A 20,665-nucleotide genomic window follows, 5' to 3' on the forward strand; every position below is an offset into this window, starting at 1 on the left:
ACAAACTAATCAAATTATATACTTATATATTTTCTTATGTTCCAAAAAAGTAGCAGATTATATTTTACAGAGATGTACTCAACATAAGCAATAGCGCATTCACAGTAGAGTTGGCTTTTTTGTGAGGTTTTGCTCTAACTGAAATATGTTCTATGAAAAGGACTGGCAGGACTCCTAGAGAGCCAGTATTTTCACAGCCTAGGTAAGTATGAGTGTCCTCCTCACATGGGAAAGTATTTTAGAAAAAATCTTTAAGAGTTATGTCACGTAAACTACATTAAATGACCCTATATACACTTTACTAAAAAGCCAAACTCTACACAACAGAAACAAGTAGCAAACAGAATGATTGCTCTTATTGTATGACTGCATATCAAAGAACTCTTTCGAAGAGGGTACCAGGGGAAAAAAAAAAAAAAAAAAAAAGACATTCAATAGTGAATTTTATGAGAGAAAGATAAAAAACAGGTAGTTCAACAGATTCCTGAAATCCCAGTAGTGGTCAATAAATCAACTTCTGCTTCGCATTATATGAAGAGGCTGTACTTCGCAAATCACTGTGTAAGCTGCCTCAATAACAGCACTCCTGCTATCAAGTTTACTTGCAATGATTCCAGCAAAGAAATTAATTTCTTCGATGACAAGAAAAGGTTATCTAGAATGGGGAAAACACAAGAGACAAAAATTTCCACTAATAAAACAAATATCAGACTCTGAAGTGAATTTGAAGCTATCTTTTTTTTTTCCTCCAAAAGATTTGAAATCCCTATAGCCCAAACACTAGAGCTACAAAGAAAACATCCTACAAACTCCATTTCTAAAAGTACAAGGAAAGCATAATGAGCTATATCTTTTTTCAGTACGTGATTCAGTAAAGCATTCCCGTGCATACTATTCCTCAGGCAAGTCCCATAACAAGAAAATTTACCGTAATCAAACTTCTAGACTTAAAAGCAAACCCCTACTTTGAGCTACTTGTTGATTTACTCCTCAAAAACTTTAGTACAATATATGAAAAACTCTGCAAGTGCTTTCCAGATTTCAGGATATGCCCTTTCCACAAGTATAAAGGTGTTTTTCACGACTTCAGCAAGTACTAAAACACATACCTTCCTTGTCTTGTCTTACTGTTTTTATTGATCTGTTTATTCCCAAGAGACATTCAACAGGTATCCATCATCCAACTTATCCTCCAGTTAACAATTTTTTTTTCATAAATATTTCCACGAAGGGACACCATTTTACTCTAACACACAGCCCTCCATTATTGTTCTCATTTTATTCTCCTTACACTTGTCTTATGCATATAAAGTGCACAAAAGTACATGCTTTATTTATTTGCCAACAGGAAGTCAGCCATAAACAGACAACACAGAAGTTTGATTTTGAAAGTCATTATACAAAAAAGCGGATTACCTTCCTCTATTGCCCAAAGATCTACTCCCACCAGTTCTCTTAAAGCAATTCAATCAATCCAACATCTAAGAACTATATGATCTAGATATTGGCATCAAACAACTAGTCTCTATGCTAGATAGATTGATTGCAACACTTTACTTGCATGATCAATTTCTATAGATTTGGTTTTAGCCGTAAAAGTTTGTTGTATTTCTATATTTTACAGCTGCAGAGATTAACATCAAAATATTAATCAATTGTAAACCAAAGCAACATAGCTCAGCTAAAATAATAGCCCAAAGAGACTTAGACCCTCAGCTTCTATCCCACCTTCATCTATCCACAGATGCCAAAACCAGTGACAAGGCCTTCAAGGTCAAAATCAACCATTTAATGCTGTCAATCTGACCTATTAAGCAGAGGACCTCTAGGAAACATCATACTGATAAAGGATTAATGCGAGCTGAAGTCCCACAGGAAGTCATATGGCTCTGCTAGGACATTTATAAATTAAGTGAGTAGCTTGAACTAGGTCAAATGGGAATGAGTTAAGATCTAGGTTTCAATTTCCATGGTGATTAGAAGAAAAGAGCTTGTCTGAAGAGCCGTTTGGACCATTAATGCTCATTTTTAGTATCCTTTGGAAAGCACTTAATATTTGACAGGACAGAGAGAAACAATAACAGTTTTTTGTTTGTGGTTTGTTGTGGTTTTTTTTAATCTGGTGACTTGAGTAACTATAGTCATGTCTGTCTGACACTGACCTCAAAGTAACAGAATAGCCAACACAAGAGTCTAGCTAGAAAGAAAAGGAAAGGATAATAGATTAACAATGTGAGTTTTCAGGGAATATATTCTTGGACTAGCTTGATTTTTAATTATAAGTTTATTGATACTAACACAGAGATATCAGATTTTTGTGAGGCAGCTGACTTGATGCAAAATGACATTTGATTAAGAAACTCAAAATCAACATGACACATCAAGTAGGCTAGAAACTGATAGGCCTCAAAATGTAATTGCAGATGAGGCCAAACACTAAATAAATGTTTCCAGCTTATATCAATTAAATATCAACAGAAAAGAGAATGGTTTCTTTTATCCCACCTTCAAGAGCTTGACCCTATGTTATTCAGCAGTTTTGTCTATGCTCTGAAAAAAGCACAAGATGATTACTGAAGAAATTTGCAGATTAGAGTGATAAAAACCAAGGATCAGTGATAGAAAGCCATTTAGTTTGCCTGGTAAAGAAGAGTCAAGCAAAGATCACAGTTTTTAATATAGCTAAACGTAAGAAAACATGCCTAAGCCACACTGACAGGTTAGAAGCCTACCCTGAAAGCAGGTATTCTAAAAGGTCATTGTAGAAAAACATTTGTAGGGAGCTTCAGTGAGATACTGTGAGTAAATAGGACTATGGAGATAATTTTGCTTTCAAATTTCCTCCAAAGCTAAAATTACACAAGTGAGGCTTAGTCAGAAAACAGCAGACAACAGCTGGTGGCAGAAAGAGCCACATGATGTACAGAAGGCAAGAGGACCTGGGAGGCTGACGTAGGTTATAATCAAGAGCATGAGTATGATGGGCTCTGTCCTCTCTCCCTCTTCAACTGAGGACAAGCAAATATATGGGGGAAATAGTTACTCTGTGAGGTTCCAATTTCTTCCACTTTTCTCCATAGCATCTAGATGCAAATTGGAACCTCAGGAGAAAACACAAAACAAAACACACTGCAAGAAACAAATAGTTAAATAACATACTATTTTGTGTGGTTGGAGACTGAGCTAAACCATAAAGGGAAAGCACACAATGACTGAGCTAAAGGCAAAAATGCATAGTGTCTCCTGAAGAAGGTGGCAGGACTTCAGAAATAAAAAAGTAATCATCTAAGAAGCTACTGCCAGTAGGATATGCAGCATATTTTCCTTTTTAAACACAAAGGCTACTACAGTGCCAATTGCTTCAATTGTGGCCCAAGATGGGAAAATAAGCTGGAACCATTGGTGGGAAACTATATGTTGCAGGATACAATAAACAAAAAAAAAAATCCGTGTGTCCTTTCATACATTTCAAGTTACTGTTAGCACCTCAGAGTAAGCTCCTCAAGCTACCAAGCACTTAAAACATTCAAATTCTGTGCCGTGTGTCAGCCTCTGCTCTTGCTGCTATTAACCTCTTTCCCACACCATTATAACAAAACTCAAGAGTGGGTACAGTTGAACTTCTGTATAAACTCACATATTTAAAAACAAACAAATAAAACCCTCCCCTAGAAAGCTACCAAAAGTTTAACTGAAACAGAGGTAAGCAAGTATTTGGGCTTCTCAGGCCTTCCTTGAAGGTTAAATTGGACAAAACTTAAGCACCTGAAAGGCAATTAGGAACCAGTTATGACAGCATGCATCTTAACCCTAATCATAGTTCTCCGAGTAACATCCTCACATGCCAATAACATATATTCAAGGTTCTCCTACTTTTTGCTTTTGTAAGGTACAAAAGGCCTTTGCAGATAATGCAGAGTATTAGTATTTCCTTTTCCTGAAAGAAATACCATCTCTTGAAAAGCTGTACTTAAGAGGAGCTACTTACATATGGTACAATTAAATGTTTTACTTCCTCCAGCAATGAAATTCCACCATGAAGTTTCACAGCTTTTTTCATCTGATGTATAGAAATACCACATAATGCTATGATCTTACTCACCTGTTACAAAACCCACTTAGCAAGCACTCTTGGAGCCCACTCAGCTGCTGACAGTCCCACAGCAGGACAGGAGGCATACCAAATCCATCCAGAACATCCACTTTTTTGTCTTGATCATAAATACAGAGAGAGGGGAAGAAAGAAGCCTCAGAAAAAGTTGCCTAGAACCTCTCTGTATCAAAAACTGTCCTACCATGCTTTCAGCTAATCCCTCCATCTTTACATAGTTGCACTTAGTGTATCACGCACAGTTAAACTGAAGACCTGAAACACAAAAACTCCAAGGAACATATGAAATGCACAAGGATGTGTAAGGAGCATCACAGAGCTGAGGTATTATGTGCCTCCTGAATCCCAAACCAGGGCTTTTAACACTTGTGTTTAAACTGGTCAGACATAACAAAGCCTGTTAGAAATGCTGAGCCAGGGACAGGGACGTGACCTCCATCAGCAGCCAGGCCCATTGCCAGGATATTCCTCAGGTTCCCACCCGACAGTAGCTGTCAGCAACAATTGCAGCTGAACTGCATTGAACAGTTTAGGTGTAATTCCAGCCGTCCATGCCAGGTACAACATTACTTCAGCAGCTGTGATTAAACAATAGATCTGATACAAGATCTTTTAATAACACTAAGGGGAGATTTCTGCTACAAGAAGTATTACCACAACAGGACCACCTAGACATTTCCAAAACAAGTTTCTCTCAACACAGCCCACCTGCCTGTGAATTAGGAACCAGCTACAATGAAGACATTTGTGGTTTTCCTATCTGCCACCTGCCTCCCTCCAACATCAATATACAGCTTCAAAGTCCAAAGGGAGACTCAAACAAAGCTGGTGGGACAGAGAGGAATCAATGGCAAACCAAAACCAAATAGCTTTCAAATGATTTTGGACTCTAGAAATGAGTTATTTTTAGACCGTATACAAGTAGCTCAAGGTGCTTTTTCTTTCGTCCCCATGGCAGTAGTTAAGTGAATACACCTGCCTCACCTCACTCCCTTCTGATGGTAAACAGAAGGTCTTGCATTTAAGTTACAACATGGAATACTTCAGAGCAGCCCTGTGCCAAAATAGCACATTTCTGAGGGATGCAAAGGTATTCAATAAAAAGCTTTTAAAGGCATATTTTTAAACTTGCAGCAGGAAAGCTTTTCTGTGTCAAGACAGTAATTCTTTTAACAGCATTGATCAAAATGTCATTCTTTTATGAGTGTACAATACCTTTTAATGGCATACAACAAGCCATTAGGGTTATACACCTCCGTACAGCAGACAGCTTACTGGAAAATCGGCAGCACTGGCCAAGATACAGTCACTAGTTTTTATGCTTCTAATAAGGCAGAGTTTCTTCCATTTTCCCGAGCTCTACTTCACCCTAATATCTACAAGGGAAGCAATCCAAAAATTAAGCTGAACTTTTCATCACTTCCACCAGAGTTATTTTCACTGTAACCCACATTTTCCCCAAGAAATACCTCTTACAAATACAATGAATATTCTGGCTTTTTAAAGTGGGATTCTATCATGAAGTCAGGTTTTCCGATTAGTTTTGCTGACCAGTGATCATACTTACCCCCAAATCAACACCAACTGAGGAATCAAAGGTGGCTGAATTGCACATAATGGTTTTGATTTTCAGAAATGGGAAAAAAACCACCTGCCCTTTCCTAACACTCTGAGGCCTGGGACAGAATCTGTCTACAAATCATTCAATTCCTTTCAAGTGCTCTAGCCCTTCAAAAAGGGTAAGAGCACTGGTGATTGCATTTGCTCTGCTTGAATGGAAGGCAAGCATGGACTCTCTGGATGCATTCAGCAGCACTTTATAGCTTTATTTTAGTTACAAATATCAACAAGAAAGGGAATGATTTCTGTTCAACCCACCTTCAAGGGTTTTCACATTAAGAGTACGAGAATATTTATGGGATTTAATTATCATTGTTAAATGAGCAGTGGCAGCAGCAGAACCTTATTTCACTCTCTGAAATACTTACGGATGATACCAAGATCCTCTCAGCTACTTTTGAAAGGTTATCTGAGCCACCAGTATAAGTGAATGAAAAAACAATTCCTGATTAAAACATAAGGCAGAAATGTAAACCAAAGAAAGGAAAACCAGCTAGAAAGAGGGGACAAAAAATTTGGGGTTCTAAAAGCAAAAGCTGGAATGAAATTAATTACAATTAAGAAAAGTTTAAGGTGCTGCTCATCTCTTACCTATTCAGTTCTGAATTCAGCAGAAACAAAGCAGCCAATGTCCCTATGACTTCCAATTATGAGACAGCTGATGTAAGTCTTCTCAGTCACATCTAGAATTTAAAACTCAAAGTTAGTATTTTTTCCTTTTACACAATCTTTAAGCATACATAAACTCAATTCAATCAAAAGAGTTTATGCTACAGGAGATGCCATTATCTCAGACAGAATACCACAAAGCCAACCGTGTTTATATCTGTCCTGTATTCATTATTAACCATCCAGTCAGACAGAAAGAATTATCCCCAGAGAATTAGCAGGTCACCCACAAAGAGCATGACTTTGCTAGATGGTTCAACTGACAATTCAGACCACAATCTGGTCAGAATGAGACACAACCCACACACGCTGATCACAAAACTGAGTAGACTGTGTTCAAATAACAAACACATCACATGCTGGTGAAGGTTATTTTAAGAGCCAAGTTGCAAAATCACAGGAAACGTGAAGATGAGGACTGCTCGCGACTGCAGATCTGTGACACAGAGGCTCTGACACCCCAGTGCCAGCCATGGAAAAAGGCTAGTGGGGAGCAGCACGCTAGTGCCAGTAGTAGAGCCTCTGCCTGCTATGTGGGCTTGGGCTTCTCTTGGTATACTTGTCAAGCCTGTCTAATCATTTACTGGTATTTCTTACCTAGTTTTAAGCCACGTAACTTATAAAAGTAAAATAAAGACCGGAATATTTTCTAGAAGGCAATATAACGGGAATACAAATGCTCTCTGAAGCAAACTACACAAGTTTCACAGTTAATAGGGATCGATTCCTCATCATCACATACCAAAGAGTTTGGAGTTGCTCCTTGGTGGTTGTAGTAGTCAAGAGAGTAAACACATACTCAAGTACATGTTTTGGTTTAAAAAAAAAACAATGTAAGAGTTTGCTAGGTTACCTGACATACACAAACTAAAAAAAAATAATTGCATTCTGCAACAGCAACTAATTTCTTGCTGATCTACGCTAAATTCTGTGTAATAAACATTGTGGCAAGATAGGAGAGCTGCTGTTCCTGTCCCCAGGGTGCAAAGAATCAGACTACCGAGTCACTCCCCCTGTGCCTCTGTTCAGGAGCTGTGTTCTGACCTGGCACACAGCGTTTCAGGATGCAACAAACTTTTCATTCTTGAATGCAAGCATTTCTAAAGCACAACTGCATCTAGTTTCCGTTTAGAAACAAAACCAGTTGATGTTCAATGGCATCCCGATCTCCCCAGTGCTAAAGATAGACATTTTGCTTCTCATTTCAGTTCAGTTAAATGCAAACAGCAAGGCTAGGAGCACTTCCTGGGCATGAGCAATATTGCTAAAAGTTAGTGAACTGTGTATTTAGCTTCTTGAGTAGTAAGCATCACTTTTTTCTAGAGCTCTATTCAGTAAAAGCAACTCCCTGCTTCTGTATCTCTTCAGCAGTGTAAAAATAAACTAAGGTCTTGAACTGTTGGTCAAAGAGGACCAATATAAACAGGAACCCATCTCATTTTGCACTTCAGCTTTTAACAGCTTGGTGTTTCAGTTTAAATCTCCTTTATTAACAAGTTTAGCATACATTTCATAGAAACTACATTGATACATTTGATCCCACTTTTCACCAAGGAAACAGAGCAGATGATAGTTTCCAATCCCTTTACAGCACAGCGTGCCTAAAGGGAGTTTTACACCCAGCTGCTAAAACGAGTTAGCACCTCAGTGATGACTACAGCCGCTTACCCAGCTTCATCTCGTCAGCCCACTACCAGAGGTCCTGGCAGCCAAATTACTTGCCAACGAATAGTTCATAAAAAGCCTTGGCTGGACAGAATCCTCCTAGGCATTAACCTGTTACACAGTTTGGCAAGTGCTGGATTTTTCCAAGTACCTGGCAACGCAGGGCTTCTCTTCCTTGCCAAGGCAGCGCGCAGCGGCGCGACCGCCATCTCCTTTCTCAGAATGGCGACAGAGCGGCCTGCAGGCAGGGCACGGCCAGAGGGCACGGCGCCCGGGCAGCGAAGGCTCGGGACTATCACTTCGCCTCCCTCCCGCCTCCCCAGGAGAAGCCAGGCAAGAGGGCAGCCTTACAGCGGGGAGGGGTCCGCCAGCCCTTACCTGGGCTGCATGAAGGGCACAGCGCGCTCGCCCTCCCCTCAGCGGCGGGGCTCAGCGGCCGCCACCGACCCTCTGCAAACGCGCGCGGCCCCGCCAGCCCAGAGGGCCGTCCCGGGCTCCCAGAGCGGCCGGAGTCGCCAGAGGTGCGGTGTGGTGTGCTGTGGTGGGGCGGGGTGAGGAGGTGGAGGAGGTGGTGGCGGGCAGCGGCCAGAGCCCCAGACCACGCACGCTGCCATTCGAACAAGACCGCCAAGTCCTCCTCCCGCCCCGCCTCATACCGATGGCGCTCCCGCCCAATCCTGAGGAAGGAGATACAAAGCCCCGCCCCTAGGCGCCAGCTAGCCAATCAACACTCGCGGAGGGGGGATGGTGTTGCCCGTGTGAACACCTTCCCGCCTTCCCGCGCGGCAGACCTCACGAGCGCGGTGGGCCCCAGAGGCGTTGATTAACGTTAGTATTGCCCAACAGGAGCTTAGCCTTCCACCCGTGCGTGCCGACGACTGGACAGCAAAGGAAAGAGGGCGGGGCTTCAGCCAAGCGCTGTGGGGCGAGCGTCAGGGTGCCATGGGGACGGGCGGGCTGTGTCGCTCTGGCCGTGGGGCCCGCGGGGGCTAGGCCGCCTTTCCTGGGCGCTGGCCCCGGCCCCGGCCCTAGCCCACGGTGCGTTCAGCACCTCTGGATCTGAGGAGCAGCGCACCCCGCCGGCTGCTTTCCCCCGAAGGCTGGCGGGGCTGTGGCGAGCCCCTGCCCGCTTTTGGGTCGGGCAGGATGCGGCCTACCAGCTTCCTGGCCCACTTTGGAAACGGCCTTCAGTTTTGGGAATCTTTCTAGATGGTGTCCTATTGTTTTGGGGGAAGAGAGAAAAGCTGCCTGCAGCCCTGTGAAGCGGTTGGAGAAAGCAACTCAAGTCACCACTCCCACCTCAGAGCCCAGAAGAGGAGGCAGTGCCAAAACTGTCCCAGGCTTGTCACCACTGCAGTCAAGAACAGGCACAATTCTCCCCAAAGAGAGCCACAGGCCCCACCAGCCGGCTACAGGCAACTGCTCTACCTGCCTCCAGTCTTGTCCTAATTACAAAAAAGCAGGCTCTGCCCTGCTGCAGACCCCCCCTGGGGAGCTTACCTTGGCCAGACACTGAAGCAAGAAGACTGACGACCTGGGCAGCATGCGAGAGAAACACACAGCTGAATATTGATAACCCGAGAGCCATCTGGAGTACAGCAAGGCTTGTGTCCTCCTCTGTCACGCAGAGAAGCCACAAAGAGAAAACACAATTATTTTGGTGTCTCAGGTCAGATAAGCAACTGTCCTTCACTGTCCCATGGTGGTGGCTTTCCTCACTGCAGCTGCTGGAAAGCAGCCCTCCTAGGTCCTGCATCAAATCGCCCCACAAGCATTCATGTCACAAGCTATAAAACAAGTCAGAGCTATCAAGCCAGGCACCTGATTTATGTCTATTACAAGCAGTTGAAGGAGTTACTGCTGCCTCTAAGCCATACACAGATCTAATTCTAGATAGGGGAAAGCATCCAAATCCAGGAGATGCTGAAGTTGGCTTGCTTTCCCTTGTTAGAAAAGCAGCCAATTTCAGAAATGGATGAGAAAGATGGCATTAGCACAGGTGAAGTATAAGCCAAGCTTTGGAGCTGGGAAACCTGCATGATTCAGACATTTGTTCATGAGACCACATAGAAAACCCAATTGCTGTAGGAAAAAAAAGAAAAAAAAAATTAAAATGTACAGAAATGCTAAATCATGGGAAGCAAAGAACTGCAAGGCTTTCCCAACACTCTTGATGGAGAAGCAGGGAATGAGTCAAGCTTGCTGAAATCCTAAGGGCATAAATAATGATAACAGAGCTGCAGTTTCTTCCAGCCATAGCTCCTTGTTACCAGGATGAAGTTTTGCTTGTCTAGGGGACTGCTCGCAATGATGGAACTGAGAAACTGAGACAAAAGCACTGGGCTGTGATCTTAGTAAAGAAAAATAGCAATGGAAATTCATTTCCTTTTCCTTCTTTGGAACTGATGTGTGACCACAAAGCAAGAGAATGCTTGGAACTTTGTCTTCTGTTTGAAGAGGAATGAAGAAACGCAAATATTTTTGCAATAAAAAATTAATATCCTTTTTTTGGACTTCATAATCAAAGCAGCTTTATAAGCTATGCACGCATGCGTAGTAATCAGTAATCCTACTAGCCTCGGGCCTACAAGATGCTTATAAAATAACAAGGCAGTTTCTACTACAGAAGAAACTTATTTTCTTTTTTTGTCTAGCTCATCATAAGGCCAAGTAAAAGACCCCAGTTCAGTGGACTATCACATGAAAAATATAAAAGAGCTCCAATGTGAAATATTCCTGTACCCAAGTGTATTGATCAAATGCAATATGGCATGAATAGGGTAACATTGTGATACGGTATTGGGAACGGATGTCCAATTCCTGGTTCTTTTTCCAGAACAGGATATCATTTTAATGTGTGAAATCCAGTGAGACAGCAAGAAAGCAAGAGTACTGTGGGGATTAGAGCACAATTATGGCCACTTCTGAGGACTGGTTGTTACAGTCATATTTCATATTAATTTCCACTACAACTCTTTTCCCCATCACTCATAAATTTCTAGCGATTTTCTAACCAGAACTTTCCTATCTTGAAAAACATATTTAGAACTTTTTTCTCTTAATATTCCTTCAGCTGAAATGTACAAGGGTCAAAAATCTGAAATTAGGCACAGCAGTGATCCACACTGAAAAGAAAAACATGCCTTTACATAATTTGGCTTTGATTCACCATTCAAGAGTGTAAGAAATTCAGACCGTTTTTACTAAGCTGATTAAGAAAGTCGGGGACATGTGCTGCTAGTTGATGTAGCTATTGCCTCAGTCAGGGAAGATCCTTTGCTTTCTCCTTCAAGGACGCATTAATTCAACCAGGTCTGCAGAAATGCACCATGTATGTGCCCTGATCTGTTGTGCCTGATGTCAAACCTTCAGTGTCCAAGCAAGGGTGTAAGGAAGCCCGCCAGAGGCCAACTCCCAGTTTATTTTATTGCAACTAATAGACTAAGACCCATCATAGCTTGGAATCAAGCCAAGGCCTGAAACTGAAATTACTTCCTAGTAAGTGATTTGCTCCAGTCAATGAATCGCAAGAAGACTTCCATTCTCATCCTCCTAGACCTACAATCTTGGCAATGCTAATAAAATAGACCCTGACCAAGGAGAAGTGGCAGGATGCCAGGACATTGCATCAAACCCACCTTTCCTGGACAGAGCCACCCAATAGGTTGTCAACAGGAGCTGCACCTCTCCCAGCCTGCCAGGCGCTCTTCTGGAAGAGTCCTGCAACAACCACAGCAAACTGCCAGATAAACTTGTGAGGTAGCAACACAAATCCACGTGCCAGCAGTAATCAGGTGACACACAATGCTGGCTATTTGCCGTGAAACATGAGTCCGCTGCCACAGTGTCCCCTCAGTGAGGCATAACGAGCTTGGCAGGTGTGGAGACCAGTGTAGTCTGACCTTAAGTGGGGCAGAGATGGTGCTGATAGGCTACAAAAAACACAACAAGCTGTGTCCATCACCACTCCATCTCCCCAGGTTGGAGCCAGAACCCTCTTTGGACAGTCCCAGTGCTATACCTGAGGTGTGTGCTGGGAATGCTTGTTAAGCCTGAACTCTCCAACAGCAGCTCAAGCAGCAAACCTCTCCCCACACAGTCCCAGTGCCAAAGGAGCCTCATCCACTACAACATGACTGAGCCCAGCTGCAAGGCTTAGCAGTCACAGTGGCACCTGTGGCCAGGACAGCAGGAAGGTGGGGGCAGGGAACTTCCTGTGAGTGCCAGAGGGGTTGGAGAGGAAATTCTGGCAGCTGCTGTGCTGCCTGCCAGGCTTGTTTCTCCCTTGTGCATACTCCACGTGCCTTGTCTCCTCACTAAAGTGCTGGATGCACAAACTCAAACGTGTTATTAATCCAGCTCTGAGGAGGTGCCCTGATGTGCTGATGCTGAGCACAGCCTCTTAAGAGATGGATGGGTGAAGCCCATTGTGGTGTGCATGCTTACAGCTATCGCAGCCTCACGCAGGGACTGTGTCTCAGTGGGTCCATAACAGGGACCCTACAGCACCGCAAGGTGTGCAGGGAGGCTTGTTTTGCATGGTGGCCAGAAGAGCTGTGTATCTGCAGGCTGGCAGTGTGAACACAGGCAGCACTCAACTCATGCAGGACAGGCAGGTTTGGCAGAGTTTAAGCCAGCTCAGGAAGGACCATGCTTCAAGCACTTCACACACCCCCCCCCCATCTGTAGTGCTCCAGAATCTTCGTGTTTTTAATTTTGAACAAAATCCCCCCCAAACTTCACTAGGAAAGACTCCATTACAAAAATATCAGGGTTGCACAGTTAAACACTCAAGATGAGAAATGCTATGACATCAAGACTGTACACAGAGCTCTTAACTCTGCCCCTTGTATGTCTGCATCATTCCAACATGTGGTATTCCTCATCTCACACCATAGTTTGTAGTCTTTTCAATCTTTTCTATAACCTTGTTCACGTGACACCTTGTAGCACTCTCTCCCATGCAATGTATCCCAGACAAAGAGTCCATTAAAGTAATTTATGTGAAAAATATGCAGTAAATCACAATTAGACAATATACAACTGGTGAAGTAAAAGAACAGAATAATAGTGAGGATAGGTGTGGAGGAATAGTGAGCAACTACATTTGGGAGTTTAGAATTAGACTACCACATTAACCACTGTAATGCCAACAGCACCAGCCCTTATGTTTCAGTGGTACCACTCTCTGAAAGTAAAGAAAAGGGAAGGGGAAAAAAAAAAAAGAAAAAAAAAGGAAAGGTAAAACAAACAAAACATCCCCCTTGCTAACATTAAATGCTTTGTTTCTGAAAATGTACTAGTACTTTATATAAAGCATGATTATTTATTTTTTCCCCCAGTTGTGACTGTTGCTTGCATTCTGGTGGCATGTAGGGCCCCTGTCATAGGTCAGGCTTCCCTGGCATTGCTCAGGTGCCAGCATGCAGAGAGGTTGCTGCCCAGGGCACTGAGCTCTCATGCTGCAAGCCAAGTGGGATGTCAGGTGTGAAACATGGCTAAAGCAAAGGAAACTTAGGAGCGAGAGCCACTGAGGCTGCAAGATCCCACAAAGATGGTGTGAATTCAGAGCATGTATTTATAATGACTTTTTAAAGTCTCAAATGTTTCCTTAAGAACACATTGATCGTACAGCTAAAGTGATATTTTTACTTGATTAGGCCGTGTAATCAATTTCCCATCACTGAAGTGGTTGCTCCTTGTCAACTGGAGTAACCACAGGCATTGCCTGAACCCCTGGCAAGACAAAGGGTTTCTACTGAGCCCCCGGGAAAAATGGCCACAGCCCACTTCCCTGTGAGCATCTACACAGAGGGTTACCAGAGGATAGTTAAGAAGCAGTATTTCAGCACAATAATCCTCACTGAATTGATACTCCCTCACAAGCCATGGCTCTGAGATGCCTCAGCCCTTCTGGCCAGCCCATCAGTATCTTCCCTGGAGTGAACACCCCAGCCAGACCCTGTTGCTCCAGCTGAGGTTTGTCTTGCTTGGATTGGAGGGAAAAAAATTACAGTCTGAGGACACTGAAAAGTTACAAAGATACACCAGCCCTAGAAAGAAAAATCCTCCCCAGGGAACATCTCTGGGGTAAGCTGCCAGTAGCCCAGGTCAATGAGGAGTGGTGGGATACCACACATTAGCGGGATGGGGAGTGGTGGGACAACACATGTTAACAGGCATCATGCAGGAAGCAACAGCAGAAAGAGCACCAGGGCCTGCATGGAGAATGCCCACAGGTGGAGAGAGAACTGGCTCCACACACGGCCAGCCCCAGGCTGTTCCCACCAGTGCAGGTGACAACCTGGTGCAGCAGAGCACCCACAGCCAGGCATGTGGAGCCAGGGCTGGGCATGCTTGCTGCCTGAGTGGGGAGGCCCCTCAGAGCCCTGCAGCCCTTGCAGAGTGGGCACAGCCACAGCCTGAGGGTAAGAGCCAGAGTCACTGCCTGCACTGCCTATTTAAGCTGGGATTTCCAAGGGAAAGTGTCTGGATCTGCAAATAGCCCCACAGATAATGTCTAAAAACTGGGGTGCTCATGCCAGTGCTATGCTTTTATTGCCATTGGGACACTGCAGAGCCAGATGTGCCAGGCGCTGGGGACAGGCAGCCCTGCCCACACGCCGTCCTGAAGGAGCAGGGTCCCAGACCGCTGCCAGACCCATGGGAGTCTGGTTACACTTCAGGGCCAAAGCACAGCATTTTCATTGTTGTCTGGGCTGTAACCTAAAATCCTAAAATGCATGTTTCTGGAGCTCGGCTCACTTGGCTTTGGCCTGGAGCAATCACATCTCTGTGCCACAGGTTTAGTGGCTTCTCTCTCAGCCAAGCAGAGACCCCATTGTATTGTTCTGAGATACCTGGAGCACCAGTGTGGGTGGGGAAGCACTCTGGCTGCAGCCAGTTCAGTGCATCCTGAGCCATCCCGCACCGGCAAAGGACAGACCTGCACGGCCCTCAGCAAGCATGAGTAGGGCAGCTTTGGTAAATGCCACACTCTGTGGGTCATATGTGAGACCACTGATCCATCCCGCCTCACTCTTTCTCACAGGTCCACTTCTACCATGCTGTCTACAGTGAAGCAGCTCATTTATATTTTGAAGGGCTCCACACCATTTTCTCCTTCTAGCCGCTTGCGTGTTTGTCCTCAGCTAGACTCTCAGCTTTCCTGAGCACCCTAAAAGCCCCTGGAACATTGCAAACACCTTCATAAGGGATGGAGAGATGATGCGCTTTCCCCAGCTGGCTCATATAGCAGCACCATAGCTCTTCCACCAAGATCCAGTCTGACAGCCCCAAACCCACCACCCCATCACCTATTGTAACAGGTCTGCCCATGATCACAGGTGGGTGCTTGGGGCCAGCTCTCCACTGATGTAAATCAGAGAAACCCCACCCCCTTCAGTGCTCCTGCATTTGGGGTGAGATTAAGAGTTGTAATATCAACTATTAAAATGATCTTTTCATTTCCCTTCTGCTTCCTGGGGAGCAGTGGCATGTAGAAGAAAGTTTGCTGTGATTCCTATGAGGCGCGAGACAGTAACTAATTAACAGAGAAGATGAGATACAACCCTGTGATTCCCTGGAATATCTGCTAAATCTCAGGACAGTTTGTATATGTTTGAGCCCCTCCTCTACAAAGAAAAGATAAACAGAATGAAAGGCAGCAATGATACAAGCAGCAGGTCTGAATAGTAACTGGTCTTAGAGTTAATCCAGAACATGGTAAATAAAGCTTCAGACAGTTAATAAATTAGATGAACAAAGCCTAGAAAAAATATTTTACAGTAGGAGTAGTTCATCTGGAGGGTATCTGGTGAACTCCTAGGAAGTATGGGGACAGAAGTAAAGAAGACGCTAAATTACCTCCAGATCTTCAAATTATTTCTGCAGATCCTACTACAGGAGAGAAAAGAGAAATGGCTGCAGAACAAATCATGAGTTCCTGTATCCAGCAGTCCAACAGTCCCTTTAAAAGAAGAGAGAGAGAGAGAGAGAGAGAGGGAAAAATGCGTGTGTGGTGGAGGCAATAAAAGGCGCATTTGTCCCCCATTCATCACCATGTCATCTTCAGATGCATGCAGATATTGCTAAGCAGGGATGGGGATGGGTGGGAATTAATACAGCCCCTGACACTGGAGGGTTTGCCCCGGTGCTCTCCTGCCGGCTTGTTTTACGGGGTTCTCGTCAGCCCTGCCGCTCCCCCAGCCTTGCAGGGTGCACAGGATGGTGCCTGGCAGGCACAGCACAGGGGGAACCAGCATGAAGCAAGGCATGCTCTTGCATGGGGTCTCTGATCCTGAATCCAGGCACCACAACTACCCTGTTTGGGCACAAAAAATGACAAGTCCCAAGCTACAGCATCCCCTAATTGTCTCATCTGAATGAGCAGCCGTTGCAGAGGGCAGCACAGGTAAGCACGCTCTGGCACCCCCAGTGCCGTATGCAAACTAACACAGGTAACAAAGAAGAGGAGGGAGTACAGGTTTCACATAAGGTCCTCAGAACTAATTGCTTCAGCAAATGGAGGAGAGTTTGGAGACTGTCTTCCTGCTCCCCGTCACTGACATTTGGACTGGCAGAGCTTAGCACCACTCTCCTGCCCGGGCCCGTGGCAGGGGGCAGGCAGTGCCTGCCTGCAGCGTGGATGGACATAGCATGTGATAAATTGCATGTTACTCTGGGCTGAGCGTGTCTGAAACCTGGACGTATTCTCAGGAGTCAGTAGTTGTTACCCAGGCTTCAGCACAGGAATGAGCGCTCCTTGACCTGCAGCCAGCCTGATTCAACTGCTCTGAGCACTGCGACTGCCCTATAATTACAGTCAGTGTGTTAGCCCCAAAGTATGAAAGATGACAGTGCACATGCCTAAACTGTTAGCTAATATACTGCTACTCTGACACAGAAGCATGCAATTACTGCATTTTAATCCTGACATATCGGACATGAAGGCTCAGCTGCTGTGGATTCCAAGCTACCTGTGGTGGCTGCCTGCAGGACACTGCAGGCCTGTGGAAAGCTGTGGCCGTTGGGCATGGAGGGTGCAAAGCGATTGCGATAACGTTCAGAAAAAGGAACAGCTCTGTTGCATCATTTCTTCAAGTCTCTGCATTTCCAGTCAAGACCTGTGCATAGTGCATATTTCCAGATGCTGCTGGGGCCTCATGGTAAATTTTTTCATGAGAGTAATTTACAGCACCTGGGAATTTTATTATTTCTCAATGTCATGTCCTGCTCCATGGGCCATTGATGCTCCTGCATTGTTCCTACTGTGATCTCTCAGGTCTTCAGCAGTTTAACTGTGTGTCCAGTGCAATAGAGAAAGTGATCCACCTTCACCTGCATCTCTCACACACACTCACATACTCACACAATCGCCTTTGGAAAATAATTACAGCATGGAAGACGATCCTGTTAGATTAAGACAAATTAAGAATCTAATATATAGGTTTGCTGTCAGGTTCTCAGGGTCAGGGGTCGATACGGTATATTGCAGTGAGGCTATAGGTTACCCCTACCCCAATATTTTATCATAATAAACCAAATGGGGACGAAACACCCAGCAGTAGCCCATAAATCTATTAGCAGTGAACTGTCAATGTCCCATATACCAGGGTAATTTGTTAATTCAGAGCTGGGTCTCTTTTTTCACTAGACCTTGTAAACTCCTTTCTGAAACATCAATAAACCATCTGCTTTGACTTGTTAATCAAACGACTTTATTCAGTCCAAAGCAATTTTTTCCTAATAAAAACAGAGTATTTATCTCCATGGCTATAAAAGAGGATTGTTTTCAACTGTTCACTTATAGTTAAGAAGCACATTTAGTTTGGATTGATTTCCAATGCTTCGGTCATATCTTGTCACTTCCCATTTCTTACACACAGCATCTCAGTTTAGCTCCTTAGCAGAGAAAGCACAACCTGACCCAGTGCTGGGAGTGGCACTGGGGGAGCAGCAGCCAGCAGCAAAAAAAGGTCATGGAAATCAAACTTTAAAGAGCTGAGCGCATCCCCCCTCTGGCTCTCGGGCTGCTCACAGCTTTCTGTCACTCCCTGGGCAGACTCCCCTGCCGCCGCACCCCTCTGGCCTGTCTCTGGGCAGTGATGTGCCCACCTCCTCCCCAGTCAGCCCGGAATTTTACTTGGGACAGCCTCCCCAGGCTGCCCTGGTTCCTCACTGCAGGTCTTGCCAATGCCATCCCAGAGAAACTGAGGCACGAGTCCCTCCAGCTGCATCTGTCTGCAGCAGCTGATGGCGAGTCGTGCTGCATGGGGGGCTGCAGTGGGCTTTTTGTGCCCCCCACCCCTGCAGCAGCTGCAGCAGTGCTGGCTGCCCTGCATGGCCGGAGGCATGGTGGCATGCCGTCCTTCCTTCCCGCTCTCACAGCACAGGGCTGGGGATAGGAGAAATCCGTTAGGAACTATTACGGGAGCATGCAATTCCCTGGTGCAGTGCAGAGGGGAGATGACGGGCAGAGGACCTGGGGGATGCATTAGAGAAGGAAAACATGTTTTTAGTCTGGCCTGTTGTTTTCTTTTCTCCAGCGGTACGTCACATCTGCAGCAGGAGTTGATGAGTTCAAGCAGCCCGCTGGCACCCCACAGCACAGCCAGAGCAGCTCTTGCAGCAAGACAGGGGCCAGCCCCAGCCCAGCCCCAAGCCCTTTCCCTGCGGTGGGGCCGTGCTGGTTCCCAAGCCCTCCCACACACAGTGTGGCGCAGGCCAGCCTCGCTGCCCGCAGGACTCAGCAGCAATGCCTCGGGTCCACCTTGGCTCAAGTGGAAGGTGTTTCACAGGCCGGTGGCTATGACACACAGGCTGTGGCTGGGAAGAGCCCAGGGCAGCCCTGGGCTCACGCCTGCTGGGGGGACAGCGGGCAGGGTGCCCTCATGCCCCTTTGTGCCCCAGCGGGCTGTGGGCTGTGGGCAGCCAGGGGCTGTGCTGCTGACACGGGTGTTCCTTGGTGATGCCCATCGCTCAGGCTCAGGAGGGTTGACCCTGGGCCACCAAAGTGTGTCAGGCCGGGACACCATGCTTGCCTGTGCAGAGACAATGTGCCAGCAGAGAGCTGTGTGTAGCCCTGGAAGCACCGCCGCCGTGAATCCGGCTCTTCTCTGCGGTGGCTCTGAGGAACCAGCAGGAAACCCGCTCCCGGCCCAGCCTGATCCTAACCAGATCTCGCCCTTGTCAAGTACCTTCCGCTGCAGACTGAGGAATCACAGATCTTCCGCCTGAAGCCTCCCTAACTAATGTCTTTTCCTAAACACAAAAGGCGGTTTCTGCAAGCACCAGATCGGAGCGGCAGCTCCCCAGATGGGTGCAAGCACCCCTGCCCACCAGGCACCGCCTCGCCTCCTCCCGCCGGCACGCCGGGCCGGGCAGCACGGTGCCTGGCACAACCAGCTAGGCAGCCTGTGTGCACCGCAGCGTGCTACGGGGACGCCTGTGGGACCATCAGGGCAGTCATGTCTGGCATGTCCCACGTGTGCTCACATGGAGCTGCTGCTGCACTGACACTGCTGAGGGAGCTGCCACAGGTCTGCTGTGGCTCAGACCTGCTAAGGGACAACTGGCCAGTGTCATGGGAGTGCCACTTGCTATACAGGGCTGCAGCCTGGGCTGTAAAAGACACTGGTAAGGGATGGGTCACCAAATGCCTGAGGGGCATCCCTGTGGCACCAGGGCCACCACGGAGGCTCAGCCACCAGCACAGCCACCCTGCAGGTGGACAGGACCATGGAGGTCACAGTCCCTGAGCACGCCCAGGGCCACCAGCCAGAACTAGCACCCCAGGAAGCACCAGCAGTGCAGTGGCTGTGCCACAGGGGCGGGAGGGCGAGGGATGCCGCCCTTGCCTCTCTTTGTTCCCTGTTGCTTCACGGTGCCCGAGGAAAGAGGCAGCCGAGCCTCGGCCCCGTGCCACAGTGCGGCACGCCTGCAAGGCTGGCGGCTGCTGAAGGGTCTCTGCGGACTGTCCCCCAGCCTGGCCGCCTCGACCCATCTGGGCCCTGCCTGCCACCACACAGGACACGGCCATGCCACAGCAGCACGGGCAGCTCGCCCGCGTCCCGCTGGCGGCAGGGCCCGGGACGGGGTGGCCAGGCCCCCAGCCCCGTTGGGGCCGGCCACGTGTGCTGGGCGAGCAAGGCTCCCCGCGCTGTGATGGCGGCTCAGCACCAGCCCTACACTCTCCCAGGGATGTGCAAATCAGGAGCCCCCCAGCCCCGTCCAGAGCACCCTGTGGGGGGGAAGGGGCAGAGAAACAAAGTCATTTATATAATGTGTCTCCCTGCTGAGCCCCTAATGGCTGGCGCTTTTGTTCTGCAGTGGCTGGCTGGCTGTGATGGGCAGGAAGCTGCAGTCTCCCTTTGTTCCACGGCCTTATTCAGCAATTTAGATCCATCATAAAAATCAAATATGCATGTTGCAATCGCCTTCCGTACAACAGCTTCAATTTTCGCCTTTCTTTAATTTGAACTCCATGGGAGAAAGAGGCAGGGCCAGGGAGCAAGGGGCAGCAGGAAAAGCGCTTTGTGTTTTTGTTCAGTGGGCTGTGAAAATAGGGAGTAATGAAAATACAGAATTTTTATCTTTGCC

General features: G+C 46.5%; 1 protein-coding gene across 36 annotated transcripts in view; it reads right to left on the minus strand.

The window, feature by feature from the left end:
- Positions 1-20,122, minus strand: part of LOC308053655 (uncharacterized protein) — a 130,780-nt gene extending 110,658 nt beyond the window's left edge. For 22 of the 36 annotated variants that reach the window (XR_013923730.1, XR_013923731.1, XR_013923732.1 and 19 more), the window contains exons 1-4: positions 8,444-20,122; positions 6,323-6,414; positions 5,327-5,487; positions 4,103-4,211 (exon numbers count right to left, since the gene is read on the minus strand). Coding sequence is in view for 3 of the 36 variants with exons in the window: in XM_080365190.1 (XP_080221316.1) it covers positions 4,103-4,211; positions 5,327-5,351 (134 nt within the window). In the remaining 33 variants the exon portion in view is untranslated. The other 14 variants (XR_013923727.1, XR_013923728.1, XR_013923729.1 and 11 more) reach the window with 9 other exon arrangements.
- Between the last annotated feature and the right edge of the window lie 543 nt (positions 20,123-20,665).

Source organism: Falco punctatus (genome assembly GCF_963210335.1).
Source record: "Falco punctatus genome assembly, chromosome: 14".
In the NCBI taxonomy this organism is placed as follows: Eukaryota; Metazoa; Chordata; class Aves; order Falconiformes; family Falconidae; genus Falco; species Falco punctatus.